General features: G+C 41.4%; 2 protein-coding genes across 5 annotated transcripts in view; one reads left to right on the forward strand and one right to left on the reverse strand.

The window, feature by feature from the left end:
- The first annotated feature begins 1,004 nt into the window (after nucleotides 1-1,004).
- On the forward strand, nucleotides 1,005-5,133 carry SDR42E1 (short chain dehydrogenase/reductase family 42E, member 1). 2 transcript variants are annotated; one of them, XM_048316711.1, is made up of 3 exons: nucleotides 1,005-1,110; nucleotides 1,788-1,889; nucleotides 3,147-5,133. In XM_048316711.1, the coding sequence occupies exons 1-3, from the start codon at nucleotides 1,070-1,072 to the stop codon at nucleotides 4,252-4,254; spliced, it is 1,251 nt and encodes a 416-aa protein (XP_048172668.1). In that variant the 5' UTR covers nucleotides 1,005-1,069; the 3' UTR covers nucleotides 4,255-5,133. The 2 variants fall into 2 exon arrangements, with proteins under 2 accessions (XP_048172668.1, XP_048172669.1); XM_048316712.1 differs by lacking the exon at nucleotides 1,005-1,110 and adding an exon at nucleotides 1,420-1,571.
- Nucleotides 5,134-10,600: 5,467 nt separating this feature from the next.
- The window catches only part of PLCG2 (phospholipase C gamma 2), a 54,967-nt gene continuing 46,792 nt past the window's right edge, over nucleotides 10,601-18,775 (reverse strand). For all 3 annotated transcript variants that reach the window (XM_048316708.1, XM_048316709.1, XM_048316710.1), the window contains 6 exons: nucleotides 18,437-18,582; nucleotides 17,332-17,446; nucleotides 15,973-16,140; nucleotides 15,574-15,662; nucleotides 12,005-12,189; nucleotides 10,601-11,222 (listed from right to left, as the gene is read on the reverse strand). In XM_048316708.1, the coding sequence (XP_048172665.1) occupies nucleotides 11,180-11,222; nucleotides 12,005-12,189; nucleotides 15,574-15,662; nucleotides 15,973-16,140; nucleotides 17,332-17,446; nucleotides 18,437-18,582 (746 nt within the window). In that variant the 3' untranslated portion in view covers nucleotides 10,601-11,179. The remainder of the gene's footprint in view (nucleotides 11,223-12,004; nucleotides 12,190-15,573; nucleotides 15,663-15,972; nucleotides 16,141-17,331; nucleotides 17,447-18,436; nucleotides 18,583-18,775) is intronic.

An 18,775-nucleotide genomic window follows, 5' to 3' on the forward strand; every position in this document is an offset into this window, starting at 1 on the left:
GTCAAGGTTTTGCAGAACAGGAACTTGCAGGGTTTTAAGTAGTTTTGACACTGGATCCACTCTCTGGCATTCCCCAAGTGGCTCTGTTCTGCAGATGAAAAATGGAATACACCACAAGCCAGACTTTGATCATGTAATTCTTCATTGTTTTCCTATTACGGCTCTCTCCGGCAGACAGCTGGGGCTGCTGATGCTGAACTCAGGAGCAGTTCTGCTGCAGCCAGGCAGTGCTGTGCAGTGTCTTCCCACTCAACCTCTGCACGGGGCACTGCAGACTCCTGTGGGTGTGTTCCATGGCTCACACACACGACAAATGCAGCAGGATGTGGGACAGCCACTTTCATCCAGGGAGATGTTGTGAGCTCTCCCAGACATGGTGGAACATTTGAAGGCAGCTGTGGTACCCTCAGAGCACCAGGAAATCACAGAATCATTAACGCTGGAAAAGACCTCCAGGATCATCAAGTCCAACCTTTGACCCCACCTTGTCAACTAAACCACAGCACTGCCATGTCCAGTTTTTTCTGGCACACTTCCAGCACTTCCCTGTTCCAATGCTTGACAACCCTTTGCATGAAGAAATGTTTGACAAGTTCAGAAATTCCTCTGTCCACCCAAACTGCCCAGGGCTCAAGGGCTCCTAAGACTCTCAAGTGTCCCAGACCTCTGCAAAGCCTCACACCCCTGGGACGACACTTGCAGGCACTCCCTGAGGGAATCACAGAATGGTTTGGGTTGGAAGGGACCTTGAGGATCATCCAGTTCCAAGCCCCTGCCATGGGCAGGGACACCTTCCACTAGACCAGGTTGCTCCAAAGCCCATGGAGCTGCCTTGTGATGGGGCAGCCACTACTTCACCAGGCAACCTGTGCCAGGACCTCAGCACCCTCAGAGGGAAGAATTTCTTCGTAATATCCAATCTAACCCTACTTTCTTTCAGTCTGAAGTCATTCCCCCTTGTCCTGTCACTACACGTATTGCAAATAGTCTTGCGCCATCCTTCCTGTAAGTTCCCTTCAGGTACCGGAAGGCCACAAATAGGCGACCTTGAAGCCTTCTCTTTTCCAGGATGAACAATCCCAGTTCTCTCAGCTGGAGGCAGCTCTGCAGGTGGGCTCTGACCTCAGCGGGGCAGAGGGGCAGAATCCCCCCCTTCCCCTGCTGCCCACGCAGGGGGATCAGCCCAGGGCACGGGGGGTTCAGGGCCGGGGCAGGTCCAGCTCCCACCCACCAACAGCCCCGAGCCCTTCTCCCGGTGCTACCCCATCTGCCCATCCGCAGCCCGGATCGATCCCCGGGGGCTGCCCCGACGCGGGGGTGCGGTACAGACATCGGGGCGGGAAAGGCTCCGATTCCACCGCGATTTCAGATCGCCCCAGGCTCGAGGGCAGGGCGCCAGCAGCACCCTCCCGTCACAGGAGCCCACACAGCGCGGCTGGCGGCGGCGGCACAGGCCCGCAGGCCCGCCGCCATCTCGGGCTGGCCCCCGCCCCCCCGGCTCCATTTCCCGGGATCCGGCACCGCCCCGGGAAGCGCGGCAGGAGCGGGCAGGGACGGGACCGGCACCGCAGGTACGGGGGACCCCCGAGCGGGGGGGACAGGGCTCCGCCGCCTCCGGGAACAGCGTCCCTTTGGAGCGGTCCCGGCGCTGAATCTCCTTCTGGCAGCCAGGGAGGCAAAGGGCTGCGATTAAAGCGTGAACGAGATCAATGAACAACTACGGGAACGTGCGCTGATGCTAAAACGCGGCTTGGTTTTAATGTGTGTGTTTGCGATGTGTTTTATAGGTCAGTCCCAGCACACAGTGCCAAAGGAAAGAGGATGGAAGAAGGAAGCGCTGCCAAGGAAAGAGTCCTCATTACTGGAGGAGGGGGTTATTTTGGCTTCCGGTTAGTGCATTAAATAGTTATTACATACAGGAATAAATGTAAGAGCTTGCTGCTGGGGAGGCAGCAAAATCCATCTGTAAAAGGGAAACCTGTGGGCCTGAGACACCTGATCCAGTTGATCCCATCTTCTGGTTCATCCGGGGTCTCAGTTTTAAACAAACTCTGGTACTCTGTTTCCAGAGGCTGTCAGCAATGCTGTTATCCCGTTTCCAAATGCCAAGCACCAGCTGCCTCGCAGACATTTACCTGTGTGCTCACCTCTGTAGGGGGGGTAGGATCACCATCATCAGCCTGCTCGGAAGGACAAGCCTACACTTGTACACACATTTTTCTTTTGACATGCAAATAGTTACACACGTGCTTAGCTCTATAGATTAACAACTCCAGCTGAACTCTCAAGAATGTATTATTTCCATGAACAGCGATGGTTGAGGATTACAGTTGTTAATAAGGTGCAGATTTCAGTGAAATCCATTTTCCCTTGCTGTAGCTGGCTCTGCAGGCCATGTAAAGAAAAAATCCTATTTTGAGCCCTAGACTATAACTGCTTACAGAGGAGAGAGAGATCACAGTCAGGACCAGAAAATAAAGTTAATTTCAAGTCAGGGGAAGGAAAAAAAAAATCTCAGAGGATGCCTATCTGACTTCTGCTTGGCTTTTCCCTCCATTCTCATCCCCTTAAAGCACAATAGACATACAAAAATGTAGGGAAGGGGAAGAGAAACACCGGAGTTATACTCTGTGTCAGTACCTGTGACTTGGAGTAAAATGTAGACATGTGGCAAAGCATTCATAGCAGCTTAGAAGCATCTCTCCCACTCCTCCATAAATTTCAAACACAACAGCAAAGACCAACCTGTTGTTTTGACAGAACTGGGATATCACAAAAGCAGTAAGATAAAACAAGTACGGCTTTTTTTTTTAAATATTTGGCAATAGTTGCACATCTGAAAGCTGCTGATCTGAAGGGGACAGAACTCTTCAGACAGTTATTTCTCTTCAGAATTTTTGTTTACAGCAGTTCTGCCTCTTTTTTTCATTTTTCTTCTCCAAGTATTGATGGAGTGTGAGAAATTAGTTCAGTACCTAAACTATCACAGCTGGATCTTCCCTATAGTAGGTGGCTGAGTATTTAAAAGACTCCCATCAGAAAAATAATCAGCATGAAAACAGTTAATAGTCTTCTCTCCCTTCCAGGTGAAATGTTTCATGCACCATGGTGCTGTATCCTAACATACGGTTTCTATCATGTTTCAGTTTAGGTTGTGCCATATATCAAAAGGGAGTCAATGTGATTCTCTTTGATGTCGTGAAGCCACTTCAAAGTGTGCCAGAGGGAATAAAGTTCGTGCAGGGGGATATCTGTTGCCTGTCTGAAGTGGAAGAAGCTCTCAGAGATGTCATCTGCATATTCCATATCGCTTCCTATGGAATGTCTGGCAGGGAGCAGCTGAACCGAAAACTTATAGAAGATGTTAACGTGAAAGGAACAGAAAATGTCATCCAGGCCTGCAAGAGCAGGGGAGTGCCGAGTCTGGTTTATACAAGTACCTACAACGTGGTATTTGGAGGCCAGGTTATAGAAAATGGGGATGAGTCTCTGCCTTATCTACCTCTGCACCTTCACCCTGATCACTACTCCCGAACGAAATCTTTGGCTGAAATGAAGGTGCTGGAGGCAAACGGTGCTGAGCTTGGAAATGGGAGAGGTGTCCTAAGGACCTGTGCTCTCCGCCCAGCAGGGATCTACGGGCCTGGGGAGCAGAGACACCTTCCAAGAATAGTCAGCTACATTGAAAGGGGACTGTTTAAGTTTGTGTATGGAGACCCTCTGAGTCTGGTAGAGTTTGTACACGTGGACAACCTGGTCCAGGCTCATGTCCTTGCCTCCGAGGCCCTCAGAGCCAGCAAGCAGCACATTGCTGCAGGCCAGGCCTATTTTATTTCAGATGGCAGGCCTGTAAATAACTTTGAATTTTTCCGACCGCTAGTGGAAGGTTTGGGTTACAAGTTCCCAACCTGGCGCCTTCCCCTCTCCCTTGTCTATTTTTTTGCATTCCTTACTGAAATAGTTCATTTTCTTGTAGGGTGTGTTTATAACTTCCAGCCCCTCCTCACTCGCACGGAGGTTTACAAAACTGGTGTCACGCATTATTTCAGCATGGAGAAGGCCAGGAAGGAGCTGGGCTATGAGCCCCAGCAGTACAGCCTGGATGAAGTGGTGGAGTGGTTTAGATCGCAGGGATGTGGACCAAAGCCAAGAAATTACACCATGATGCATCTGGTTAGGGATGGAGGACTGCTTTTGATGCTGATTGCTGTGCTGGTTTCATGGTTTCCATCTGCAGCGACATTTTCTCTCTGAAAGATGAAATGCTGAGGACAGAATTTGGTTATGTTCTCTGCTTACTCTTGGTTCTGACAGACAGGTAAAAAAAGATTTTAAAAAAAATACATATTTGTGTGGTTCAGGTAAATAACAGCTTTATCCCCAAGAAACAGATCTGCTGAGTACAAAAGTGTCGTTTTTTAGATATACCTTCTCCCAAAGTAAAATTGATAAGATCACTAACAAGGTGAAGCTCAGTATTACTGCAAACAGCATTTAATTCTCAGGTACAACAGCACAATACAGTGAATGGAACAAATGTCCTTAGGCTGACTCTTCCTCCCTGATGGAATTATACTCCTGATCCCTGCCCTTTATTCCTAAAGAGTTGGTGCTACATGATCCAGAAGAGAATAAACTTATTCTTTGATCACATTCCAAACCCCAGTTCTGCTTCCCAGCTTGGATGTATATATGCCTAACCAAGATTAACTGATAAACTGCTAGACAATAAACAAATGGGGTTTTTACATGAATACATTCTGGTATGCTTTCCTGAGTTAATTCTGGGATATCTAATGATATTTCTGGAAAATGCACCATGGTTAATCCAAATTACAGCAAAGTGCTTGAAGCACCACAGATTTGTAGATTTTTCTAACAGAAAAATATGCCTGTTTAAAATGAATGAGCTAGATGAAGTGCATTCATAAATAAAACCTATGATTTTTCCCAGCATTATTGAGTGGTCAAACAAATAATTCATCAAAGGCATTTGGTGAGTGATTGCATTCACGTTCCACTACTTACAAAGCATTTTTAGCCTTTAATAATATTTCTTTAACACCTGATACCATCTGAAAAGAATTTCAGCTTTGTAATAGAAATAAACACTTGCTACAAGGAAACTCATAATTTTGTGGAATTTTAAGAATAGAAGATAAGACCTTGTTAAATACAGGTCACTGCTGTTCCATGCAACTCTCTCTGTCAATTTAATACAGAAACTGAGAAACTTCACCTCAAATGTTAAACACAAAGTTGTTTTCCCTTAACTCATCAGCGTTACAGCTTCTGTACCCCTTGATAAAAGCAGAATCCTTGAGGAATTTCAAACCTCTTTAGTCTTTCCATTTTAATAGCTGAAGCTACACTGATCTTAAATTAATAGTAACTTCCAGATACTTCTGTTAAACTCTGCTGCAATTGAAATGGGGAAGTAATGAAGAAGCAGAGAGTTCCATTGCACTGTTAAAAGATTCTCAGAAAAGAAGAGGGCCTAAATAGAGGAACCAAGCTAGAAGTCCACTGCCACCCCTGCTTAGAAGATGCAGATTTTTGTAGCTCATGGTGACTGAAGACAGCATTATTTTTTGAGTGTTGAGTTCTCTTCCTGAGAAGTTTACCTTTAAAAAACCCCAGCCCACACTATTGATAACTTTTTGTATTTTTATGCTTGAAATCTGACTTTTCTCCTTCATTCCCCTACCAGTAAGGACACCATGAAAGAAACTAAATTTAATACTTAGCCTGAGGGACAGCTCAAGAGAGAACTCACTATTTTTTCCCCTCTCTAATAGCAAATAAGCTGTTTGTGTAGCAGGAGTGTTGCACTCTCTTATAAAGAGCTTATGTGCCTCCAACTGAGTGCTGATGGCACAAGGGCCACTCTCCAGGAGTCATTAATATACATAATCATCTGCAGAAAGAAGAAACCTTCTTTTTAATAAAACTGAAAAAAGACAGTCATGACCTCATGAAAGCACTGGGCCAATGCTCTCTTTCCAACAGTTCTCTTTTTTCAAGTAGAAACCACTTTGTTCTTTTCCCCTTTAAGTTCTCTGGCTTTGACACAATGTTATCAGAAATAGATTTAAAAAATTTAATGCCAGCAGAAGACAAAACCAAAATGTAGAAGAAATTGCACAAGCCTGTTGCACAGAAACAGCGTCAGTATTTCATTCTAAGTCTTGTAAAAAAATTGTTTTTAACATAGGGAACTGAACTCCTGTGCCCCAGAGGACTTTTCTCTGCTATTTGTAATCTTTTAGCAAAACTCAGCTCCTGCTATTTATAATTTTCTCAATGGTGGGGTTAGTGAAAAAAACCTATGGAAGGGTCCCTTAAGCCATGAATCCTAAATCCATGCTGTCAGTACTGGCTGACGTTCAGGCCCTGGACAGCTTTTGAGGCACAGCAGCAGCAGCAGCTCCTGAGAAGCCAAAAATAGCCCAACAAACCCCCAAACACCACAACTCCTGCAGAAGCTGAGCTCAACGCATGAAGCTTTTCATCTGCCTGGAGTCAAGGACAGAACTCTCTGATAACAGAGCATTTTTTGTCCTAATGTTCCATGAGTGTGCTCCAGCACACGGGATTGATGTGGGGACACACCCCAGAGCCGTCATCGGTGCACTGGGGTTCATTAATTCCATGTCAATTAGCTCCATCTGTTAAACAAACCTAAGTCCTGACCACAGCAGAGGTGAAGGATAGGTTTACTCTTTCCAGAAGGAAAACAGGCAGTCTGTGGCCCAAGGAGATACTTTCAAATTGCTTGAAAATTCCATCCCAGTAGGGACAGTCACAGCTGCTTTAGTTGAAGTATTTTACAATGAGAATTCTTGCTCCTTTTTCCTGTTTTTTGTCATTACTCCTCCTGCATGAATTGCTGGGTAAATTAGGGTAATTAATTCAAGTGTTGTGTCTCTTTTCAAGTTTTAATTTATTACCTGGTTTCCTGAAACTGAATTACCAGAAATGCACCTAAAAACTGAAAGAGAAAAATGAAAATATAGCTCAGATTCAATTTTTCCTGGTCCTCAAAATTACAGAACAATTAATAGGTGCCTCACTATAATGAATGCTGCTAATGTTTAAAGTGAATAGTTTAAGAATATTTGGCCAGCTACTTAACCTCAGGCACAGCATGTCAATGTGTAAATTTTCCAGATATACATGAAAACTTATACTTTTCATGTGCATTTAAATATATTTATTTTTGATGCTTAATTAAACAGATTTTTACAGGCCCTTCTCCTAAGGGGCCCAACCAAAATGTCCCTTTGTTTCTATTTATTACTGTTTTCCACATACTTTCCAAAATACAGTGGCATATTTAATAATTCACTATGTGATCTTCAGAGAAAAGGGTCCTGAACACTGATAATTTACACATATTGTAAAAGATCTGGGGATTAAACTGCAATTCAGGGGTACACAAGTGTTGGGGGAACTACTGCTTTTTTTAGTCAAGCTCACAATTCCCTGTTTTGCTGGAGTAACAGCTAAAAATGTAGACTAGCAATGAATAAACTGCTTTTAATTTAATTTAAATTCTTTTAAAACTAATAGCTGGGCATGCTTATAAATACTGTTATGGATCTGAAGATAAATTCATCTCTGAACTGATTCTGAAGATTAATTTTCATTATATTTAACTTCTATTTCTCATTATATAAATGGAATTTCAGTCTGGAACAAAGCCAACCAGTTGGACTGCACTAAAAATGCTGACACATTACCGTAGCAGAATTCAACCACTGCACTTCAGCTTCCCCACCACATTCAGATTTTTCCAAGTGGTTTGGAGAATTTTAAGATAATGGCTGGTGCACAGCTCACACCATCTCACCAAGGTTAAAGAACTGCAAAACTAACAAAATGCTTTCAACAGAGAAATATATACATATGTTGGGGTGGGAAAAAAGTGAGAATACAGGCAACAAAACACCGAAATGGAGCAATTTTTTGGACTCCAAAACTCATGTGTACCAATATTTACAAATGCAAAGGTGATAAAGACCATTTGGCTGATTTAATGATCTTCTAGAAGAATTAGGCTGAAGACACCTCATACTGATTCATGTTCAATAAGCACGTAATTTTGATCAAAAGATGAGAAAAATTTTGTTCCCAAGACTCCCAACAATTAAAAAAATCACCACATAAAGGCAGAGTGCATTCACCCAGCAGCAGTTCTCCCCGTGCAATCTCTTGGTAAAAATCAATATTACTCTTCTTCCAAATTACCACAAATTTAATCTTTGCCTTGCTCAGATTTTATTGTTCAAGCTCATACAAATCTGATTCTCATTAGAGCTGGAGTTTGTATCTGCCTCTCACTGAAAAAGGTTGGTTTGGAGTCACAAGTTAAACTTGATCTTTGACCCTTTCCTTCTGCCTCATGTGTTTGGAGCCAGAGGAAGTGCAATGATACCCTTATCTACTGGAACAATCATTAAGTCAGTTCATCTTAAAAACACAGAAATGCCCTTCTTCCAACCTCTAGCAAAGCACGCCATACCACACCAGCAGATCACTTTTCAGTAAGAACTCACTGCTTCAAATGACTGGCAAAAGTAATGAAATTCAACAAGCAATGCTTAAACAAAGAAGCACCTGGCATCATTCACATTAATGTGAGATATCAAAAATTATTTATTAAAATAAGTTATTTCAATGATTTAAAACAGTTTCTAAAAGAATATAACAATTTAACAATTGTTAACTTCAAAAATTTATGAATGTTTTCCCTCCTGGATTAAAAAAAATTAGCACACGCATTCAAACCTACTTTCATACTCAAACAGTTGCAACTGTGAGAAAGTTGCTACAGAGTCTGCCCCGAGGAAGAACTGATAGGTGAGGTCTTGAAGATAAGACACAGAATGCAAGAACCAAGAGGAGTTAGAACATAGCCTTCCCCACCACTTGCAAATCAGCAGGAGAGTCACTGCAGTATTTTCATTCTGCACACAGTGTAACATCATAGTCTGGGAAAAATTCTTACTGTAAAACAAAATGCATTTCCATAAACACTGATGGAGTGCCTCTTATAACTTCTGACATCATGCATGTGTGGAGAATGTGCACAGGACTTTTCAAAGGACGACAAAATGTGCTAATTCTTAAATATTTGCACAAGAGCAGCACAAGGAACTCACTCCTGTGTCCATCACACAGTGGCTGTGCTGTGTCAGGAATACACACAAGAATGAAGGAAGCCAAGACAAATGGCCAGTTTGGTTGGGTCTGCTCTGGAACTGAGCTTAAAAAGAATTCTGACAAGCAGAACAATCCAGACCTGGATAATGAAGATAAAACCAGCTCTATGCAACAGTCTGGGTTACAGCTCCACCTCACAAATCCACAGTTGATGAGATTTTTTTCTTTGTTTGAGTAGGGTTTACACCCATCTACTCCTTGAAGAGGTCAGTCACAGCTGGGTACTGAAGAGATTTCAGACAGGATGAAAAAGCAGAGAATTGCCTTTAACTTTTCTCTGATTTTCAGTTGGGTGATTAGTAATTAATTTCTTTATAATAAAACATTTACAGAAGCCACCCCTTTGTGGGATACAGCATTATAACACTTTCATCTCTGAGACAAGACTGTCTTTGCACAATAGCTGAAATCTCAAGGGGGTTTCTCAAGCCATCATCTGTGAATGCTGAAATCTCAAGGGGGTTTCTCAAGCCATCATCTGTGAATGCACAGTGGCATCAATTAAGCGCCTCTTGAAACAACAGAAGTCACAGCGTGGGGAGCAAGAGAAACTGAAAATTGCTGAGGCAGCTGCATCAGGCCATGAATCCCAAATCTGTGCAAGTCCTCTGTGATCAGAAGCACAGCTCTGTGTAAGCAGCATTTTGTGCCTCAGGCAGTCACTCCAAAAGCTAAACTCCTCTGCACATATTTGGAAGTTAAAGCTGGGAATATAGATAGCAAAACTCCACCCATGTAGAGATAAGACAACCAGGAATTTGATTATAACAACACAGCACTAGCACAAAGGACCAACACATATAGAAATTATGACAACTGCTGTTAAATATTCCATTGAAGCACTTTAGTTCTGCTCTGGCACGAAAATACACTTGCTAATCTAACAAGTATTCTCATCTGCAGCTCCATGTTCTTGATTTGACTAAAGGCACCAGGAGGATGCACCTCTGTATTTGTGCACACTCTCATTCTTGGATTAGTTACATTTTGGGAAAACGGTCTACATTTACAGAACACTATCATTTGACTATCATCTACGTAGGATTGCAAGATTAAAAATTGACAGTTCATTTAAAAATTCATTTCTAAGCACATTAGCAGCTGAAAGGATTTGCAGAAATGATACTGTACAAAAGTAAGTGGTTCTCAGAATTTTAAATACCTTCCCTTTCTGCAAACAAACAGATATCTCCTACTGCATATCTTAGAACTTCTCCCAGTGCCTCGAGGCTGTGAACACAAGTTCACAGGAGCTATGAATAGAGGCTCACACATTGCTCCTTTCCTAAACCTTTAAAGAGAGTTCAGCAGAAAAAACACAACTACAGTCACAGAGGGTATTTGCTTTCAACAAAATTAACATATTATCTTGTTCTCGAAAATGTAACAGAAAACTTTTAATAAGAGACAATAGCTGCCCAAAATATTTTATACAGTATCAGCAGCACAATCTGCTGCCTTGAGGACTAACATACATGACATGACAGTGCTGGTGTAGAAGTGCTTGTACAGCATTTAATAAATTAAAAACTCACTACTAGTTCATCTTGAGGAGCCAGGTTGTTAAAGTGGTGTGATTCCACGCATGCAAATTGTTGTGACTGCCTTATCTTCAGCCTGTGTACACACATACAGGAGATGATTTATACTTGTACTTCAGCTACTGATAATGAGAAGTGAGGTCTATCCAACTACACATCCTCAAGTTTTAAAAATCTTGAATACACAGAAGCTCTGGCCTGCACAGAGGGTATGCTTTGTACAGAATATAAATTATTAGGTATTAAAACAGATTTTTTTAAGAAGAAGACACTATAAAGGAAATCCGTATTTCCTCTTCCTCCTCTTCTTCCAGTCATTCCATCTGATGAAACCGTCGCTGAGTAGGATGACCAGGATAAATTCATCTCTTCCTGAACTGCACCGTAAAGCACACATCAAAGAATGACGGGCTCTAAGAGTAGAATTTGCTGTTACTAACTTTCTTCTCCTTTAATCTTAAGGGAAAAGAAAAGGAAAAAGTCAAGCTTAAAAGGAATTTCAGAGGAAAACAGTCTACCCAGTTCAGTGTACTTGGATACCAATGGCAAGTAATATATCAGCAATGAGCATTGCCATTTTTTTCCCTCAATAAATGGAAGCAAACAAGTGATTCATGCAGCTGTTCAGCACACACAATAAAGGGTAAGAATATTTAAAGTCTTGAGATCTACTCAAAACTTCCTCTTGGTACATGAAGCCTCTCTCTATCTCCCTCACACTCAGCCCAAAAGTGGCAGGCCAAGGAGAAGGAACCTTCCCCTAAGCTCTGGATAATGTACTGACACTGAACTGACAATGCTGTGCTGTTACAATTCAATACTGGCTTTATCTTTTGTGGTTTGTGTATCTGTTCCCACATATTTCACATGTGCATGACATTTCCAGGGACATAACTCTGATAGCACAGCAAGAATGAAGAGGTTTATTTATTTGTCTGTGTATACTTCCAGGCTTTCCTCCCAGAAAGCAGAAGAGAGGGATATAAAATCTCACAGGATTACAAGTGTCACTGTGATCACTACAACTGAGATGTCACTGAGCACACATTCCACAGCTTCTGCTGGCCTCTAGTGGCTTGAGGCCCAGCCTGGCTTCTCTGCAGCCCTTCCTTGTTTCAGATGAGCTCATTCTACCCTCACAGCACTTTAGATGCTCCTTTTGATATATTTGAGGTTTCCTTACCATAAATCCTGTCTAGACAGAGCTGCCTTGGAAGGGAGAATGATCATCAACCCACCTGCGGTTGCAAGTCTCTTGATATATCTGTAGTTTGTGCTCATTCACGTTGAATTCTTTCAGTATAGCATCCCTGTTGGGATTCCTTAGGTTCATGTGGCTGTCATAGAGGAACAGCTGGTTATTAAGCTCCTCCTGGCGCTTTCGAAGTTGCCGACATGAGGAATAAAGCTCTTCTTCACTTTCCTTCAAAGGAATATTGGAAATCAAGGTAACTTGCAAAACACGTTCCCAAAATGACACAGAATCAACAGAGTTTGGGGGATTATTTTGTTTTCCTAACCACATTTTAATAGCTGCATAGAATGCTTGATGGGATGTTTCTGGAATGTTTCTGGAAACAAACTAACTTAGAAAGCACTAAAAAAACCCCTCAGCCCCACAGTCTGTCCAGCCATACCATCTTGACAGGGGCATCAGGGACGTTCTAGCACAGGTCACAAAATTTGTGTATCTAAACACTTCTGTCAGAATATTTTTTCCTAATAGAGCATGTCAGTCTGTTGAGGGAAGAACAGAAAATAGTGTATCATGATGACTTATCAGATTATAATAATATTAAAAACACATTTTTAAAATGTTTCATTTTTGGCTCTTCCATCATATTTATGTATCATGTGACAAGGTGACAATCCTGGGGATTTTCTATTGAAATACAGACTAAAGATCAAAATACTGACTGGTAAATAGGACCCCTAACAGCAGCAAGTACCCAGACAGTCAAGAAAGACAGATCCTGCATTTCTATGTAACTACAGCAATTCAGTACTTGCAGAGGAACTGAGTAAGTCTGAGTTTCAGTTGTAGCCCACAGTAGAAGGTCGCAAAATATTCCACAACTATAAAACAATCATCATGATTCCCTTTACGACTTCAAATTATTTTAATACTTCAAAACTCTGGATGCAAAAGCTGCCTCTTTATAAAGTTACTAGTGGGGAATAGAACTAGCAGGACTGAAGTCTTAATTTTCACATCAGCAGCAAAACAAGATACTCCTTCTACAAGAAATGACATGCAATCGATAAATGTAATAAATCCAAACATTTTGAAAGGCAGCATACTAATAAGAATGCCTCTTTCTGCATTCAGTCCAGATCTAGGAAAATTGATAGCTTAGCAACACACCCAAGGGGTTTCAGTTACAGCAACATGATCCTTTCCTAAACCTTCTTTTTCCTCCTGAAACACATTCCTACGCAGGTACGGGTTGGAGCAACTGAAACAACCTCAGTGATATGCTACTGATTAATATTTTAAGAGTAATTTATTTAATTTTTGTTTGTAAAGGGGTAGGAAACTTTGTATTCGCAAATCACAAAGGAAATGCAGATTGTTAATTACCAATTTGCAGGTGTAGCCATCAAGAAGCATATATATTACTGTTACTTGTTGTAAATAAATGTATCCACAAAAGTACATTTAAGGATGTCCACTTCAATCTTTAAGTCAAGAACATATACACCATTGAGGCTGACTGTAGTCAGAAAAAGCTGAAGAAATACATACACTTTCTGAAGGAAGTAAATCAATTTTCAAGCAAATAAGACGTGCTTATAAATATAACAACCACCTCAGTACAGTACAATTTCTACAATATCAAAAAACCTGTTTAACTTGTACAGGAACTGCATAAGGCCCCACATAATAATTCACAAATGTACATGCTTATGTCTACAATATTTTTGCTTTACTATTCCTAATAAACTCCACAGCCATCTGTAATTCCTCGCCATAATTTTGTATTTCATCTCCAAGAGCACACAGATGGGCTCTGTATATAAACAGGCCTGTTATTAAATGGTATCATTTTATGGAGGGTCATCACTTTTTAAAAGGAAGCAGAGAAACAGAGGCAGCTTTGATCTTTTCGGATGCTTCTTGAATGATCTGGCAAAAGTTCTAGAGTTGACAACTTTAGTAAGCCTGGGTCTGTTGCAGGCTGCCAAACAAAAGGAAGTTTTTGGAAGTTCTCCTGCCACTGCATTACCACCCAGAGACACCAGGCATTGTAAAAACACCAAGCTGAGCTGCATCTTCATTTGGCTTAACAAGCAGAGGGGGCTTCTAGAGTGTGAAATGTGCTACTGTCAAAGGAGTCAGTGCTGACAGATTGGGGGACAGACTGCTGCTGTGAACAACACTGAGAGCTGCTCCTGCCCCAGGCAAATAATGATCTGGGTTCCTGAAGACAAGCCACAGCAGGAGGGATTTGCAATGCATCCACAAGTGATGTCCATGCTCAGCATTAGGCAATGGTGATTTTGTCGATTTTCTCAAAGGCAGCAAGCCCTAAACCAGCAGTGTCCCAGGCCTCCTCTGTCAGACTCGAGTCCGTGAAATATTAACAATTTAAATATGAACAATTTAAATATTATCTTGAAAGGACATAGGTCTCCTGTTTACACACACACCACTGGGCTCAGCTTCTAGTCCTCTCCTGCTCTCAGAACCCCTGGCTGGCTCACAGAAGGAACCTACAGGAACCTACTACAGCTTTCAACACTGTCATTGCACACGCTGTCCTTTTACATCAGGTTTTATAAGGTGGCTTCGTACAAACCTCCACAAAGCATGTTTGAAAAAGGCTTCCACTCCTTTGGGAAAAACAGTGTGACTGAATTCAGAAATTCCCAGTTCAGTGTATGCAACTGCAGGCACAAATCACTCCAGAGACATAATGACTTAAGAGTTCACAGAAGCTGATGTTTCAATCAGAAAAATAATGTACACTAGTGTGAAGTGCAGCATGGGCCTGAATGATTTGACAGACTACAAATAAGAAGCTGAACTTTTTTTTTTTCTCTGAATCAGAACGGTGCTGGAAAGCACCCTGAAACAGCCACTTCCCAGAAGCATCTTTGAACTTTCATCATATCACAAGTATATTTAAATTACATAATATATTATTGAGAAAGACTCTGAGAAATATCCTTCAAATCAACATGATACAGCAGCACCCTTGGAACACCAACAAACACTGTTCACAGATGAGCTGCTTTAATGCCTGCATTCATGAGAAAGGATGCATCATTTTTTTTTCCCTTATGAGTTTTAAAATACTACTACTTCAAGTAGGTGTTTAGAGAGGCTTAAAAGAAGCAGATTAGCAGTTCTTTAAGAACCAGATATGTCTTCTCCTTGTTGGGTTGTTTATTTTAATGAAATAGTGGGAGAAATTACTATCTTCTATTGCTGAGGTGATTTCTTTTTTTATGTAGGACCTTTAAAAAAAAGATGATTCTATGAAGCCAAAGCTGATTTTAGCTAACTTTGCATGGCATCAGTCAGTTAACAAGGAAAGACAACGACCATGCTGTTACAGCAAAAACTATTGGAGGTAATGAGGCTTTGTTTGTGCATTATTTCTTTTAACAACCGTGTAATCTGTCCACCCAGAGGGAGAGTAACTCAATTTGTGCTATTTGTCTTCCCCGGTACCTGCAGAAGAAATGCCTGACAACAGCACATCAGACACAGAACAGAAAACTGAATCCTCAGTTCCTGCTTTCCACAAAGAACTGAAAACAGACACACTAAGTGCACAAAACAAACCCCAGTGGTCCTCACCAGAACTTGTTGCATCTCACAGTGCACCAGAAGCGAGGCCAGCTCTATATCTTCACTGTAGCCATTCTTGAGAGGAACTGACCTAAAACCTGGGGCAGGGGGAATGAAAACAAAGGGCAATTAGAGTCCATCAAGGGGGAATTTGCACTCACAGAAATGGTGCACACTGTGAACATTCTTCAGTGTTCAAATGCTCCTCTGCTGAGAGCAGGGTCTGCTATGGCAGTTGGAGAGAAGCAAAAGACAAGACTAGCAAAATTGAGAAACACCTGATTTCACATGCTCTTGAAAACTAAAGCCAGAGGAAGGAGCTTCATCGAGGCAGGAGGGAGCCTGGCAGCAGAGTCTGGCACAGTACAATAATGCTCAACAGCACCTCATTATAACCACTGATCTCACCTGATTTGATTCCTTTGATGGGAAAAGTGGCATGTGCTAAGAAGTTGGGATCACTGAACATATCCTCCTCGTAAACAACAAAGCGCAGGAACGCCAGATTTGGGTCGTAAATTTCAAATTTCACTTGCTCTGCATAAGGTGCCCAAGTTGGATTAAGGCCATTGTCATCTGCAATGAAAAGGAAACATTTGCAGGATGAAGCAATAATTTCACTTCATTCACATATGGGTATGTATCCCAGGACATTTTCTAGGCATACAGAAGCCCAAAAATCCTATTTACCATCTGTCTTATGTTGTAACCTTGCTTCAGAAAGTTTGTATTTGTTTACTTGGTGGGAGAACTAGGAGGAAACTTGGCAGGGATGAAAATCCATGAAGAAAAGCTATTATTTGTATTCGTACATGGACATGTATTTGTAAAGAGAAAAAAGAAAGCTAATTAATTTCTCATATAAGCCTCACGCTCCATATCCAAGAGAAAGCAGGAAAAGCACTAGGAAGATTAATGTACCTTGGCCCAATTTTTGTAGTCATGTACAGAACACCAAGATTTGCTATATGTGACACAACCAGGAAGCTTGCTCTCTAAAGTCTTGGTCACTTCCCACAGAAAGTTTAAATCATAATCATCTTCTCTGAAGTACTGAGGAGCCACAATGCACATTCTGTTTCTGATTCTGTGTTTATTTTCCACTGGTATCACTGGTTTGGATAATCAGAACCAAAGCCTGTTTTTCACCAGAGGAACACTGTTGCATCCAGAAATACTAAATGGTGAAATATGAAGTGGCTGAAATATTGTCCCATTTCAGTACTCTTTAAGTTCATGTAAACACAAACAAATTCCTTATCCAGAACTCCCCAGGACTGAGCTTTGGTCAGACTTCTAATGCATTGCAAGTTACTCAGTTTTACAGCCCTATACACCCAAGCTGTCTCCAAGGGAGTGCCAGTCTTAGAACCTCAGTTTAAATAAACACAGTCTGGATCTCACAGTAGTAACTCCCCATTTGGGCCAGACTTTTGGGAACTGACTAGCACTGTTGGAGGCACTCTCAAGACAGTAATACTTTAAAATATGCAAATACACAAAACTTATGCTTGGGCAACAACATAACAGAATGGGACTTTTTTCCCCCAAACTATAACAGTTTTTTTTTCCTAAATTTGATATACAATGAAGTTTCTCAAATTAACAGGGCCCGAGATAAGCAAGAGAACAAGACTTTGTGACTCATCAGTCCAGAGCTACAGTTAACTTACTCCCCCTATAGTGCTCATCCTCTCTCTGCTCATGTTGTTTAAGTACCCTGGAAGTACAACCATATCCCAGCAACACAGAAACCCAGATACTCACTCACAACTGTTGTCTTGAATTTGTTGTTATCGTATTCAGCCCCACAAATCTCAACCTCTACAAAGGGACAGGCGATGCTTCTACCAAGTTTAGGGAGATGACGAGCACCTAAAACCTGCAAAAGCAACTGTAAATTATAACCAACTCCCAAGGAAACTTGGAATCATTGTTGCTGAACAGAAGTAGCCTACAGAACGAGAGGGGGGAAAAAATCCAGAACATGGAAAAGTACACATTCTCTCTCTTGAATATGTTTGCATGTATTATCTGTGCCACCAATAACAATACCTTCCATAGTCTGGGTAACTCAATGATTTTCATTGTGGAAAAAAAAGGCACTGTAGCTGACATTCATTACACACAGTGTGCAGCTCCAGGCCAGGCCTGTAGCACAAGTTTTGTTATCTTTCTTCTCTCTTTATTACATACCCATTTCAAGACATTTCTGCTTTGAATTCACAGGCCGTTTACCTCATCTTTAAACTGTAGTGAAGAGTTTCCTCTTTCTCAGAAAACATACTTTGAAAGGACATGTCTTACTGCACAGCAACTGAGAACAGAAACAAGTCCAACCCTGTCTGGCACCCAGTCAAGATGGCAAAACTTTCCAATGATAAACTCATCTCTTGAAGAAAAATGAGAATGACATTCAGATTAAGTCATAGTGGATTAAATATGATGAAGTGGGGGTCAGTTTATTAGGTTTTCTGTTTAGTTTCTACATGTCATTATAAATATCTTTCTTTCACACTCAAAATCCCTAAACTAGTTAGTCTGCTGCTAATCAATCTCCAGTAGGACACTGCTACTAAGAACCCATTTGATTGGAAATTCAAGTGAGTTCATTTGATGTTTTTATTAGAAATTACACAAAATCATCCCAGGATTGTGGTTTCAGTCCTATAGCACGTTCTTCATTAGCATGATAAAGACATGTATTTCTTTTCAGGAACCAGTGAAGTTACTTTTATTCTCACACACACTGACATTTAAAAACAGTATTTTGACAATCTGTCAGATCTTGCTCTGAAACATAATAGCTTTATTTTTAGTTTTATAGATATTTATGACTTGTAAAAAAGCATAATTTACAAAAGAGATTTACCCTCACTGTCATAATCATCTGCAATTTCCTCTTGGAGTCATTTGGCATTGGGTCATACTCCTCATTTCTCATGCTCTCCGGCTGCAGCACATAGCCAGTGTGTCCATTCAAGGAAAACAAGGCATGGTTCAGTTGCATGTATTTATCTGGGGAGAGAGTTAAACAGTCACAACACAAGATCCCCTGGAATAAAGCTAAGGAAATACCAGATTAACAGCTCCTCTCTGCAATTCTTTCTGGTCAGCACTTTACCAGAAAGAGCTGGAACGGTGGGAGACTTGCTTCCTTCAGTAACTGAATCTGACAGGCCATTTCTCACCAATTTTAATCCCAAAAAAC

The sequence above is a fragment of the Corvus hawaiiensis genome, chromosome 12 (genome assembly GCF_020740725.1).
Source record: "Corvus hawaiiensis isolate bCorHaw1 chromosome 12, bCorHaw1.pri.cur, whole genome shotgun sequence".
Classification (NCBI taxonomy): Eukaryota; Metazoa; Chordata; class Aves; order Passeriformes; family Corvidae; genus Corvus; species Corvus hawaiiensis.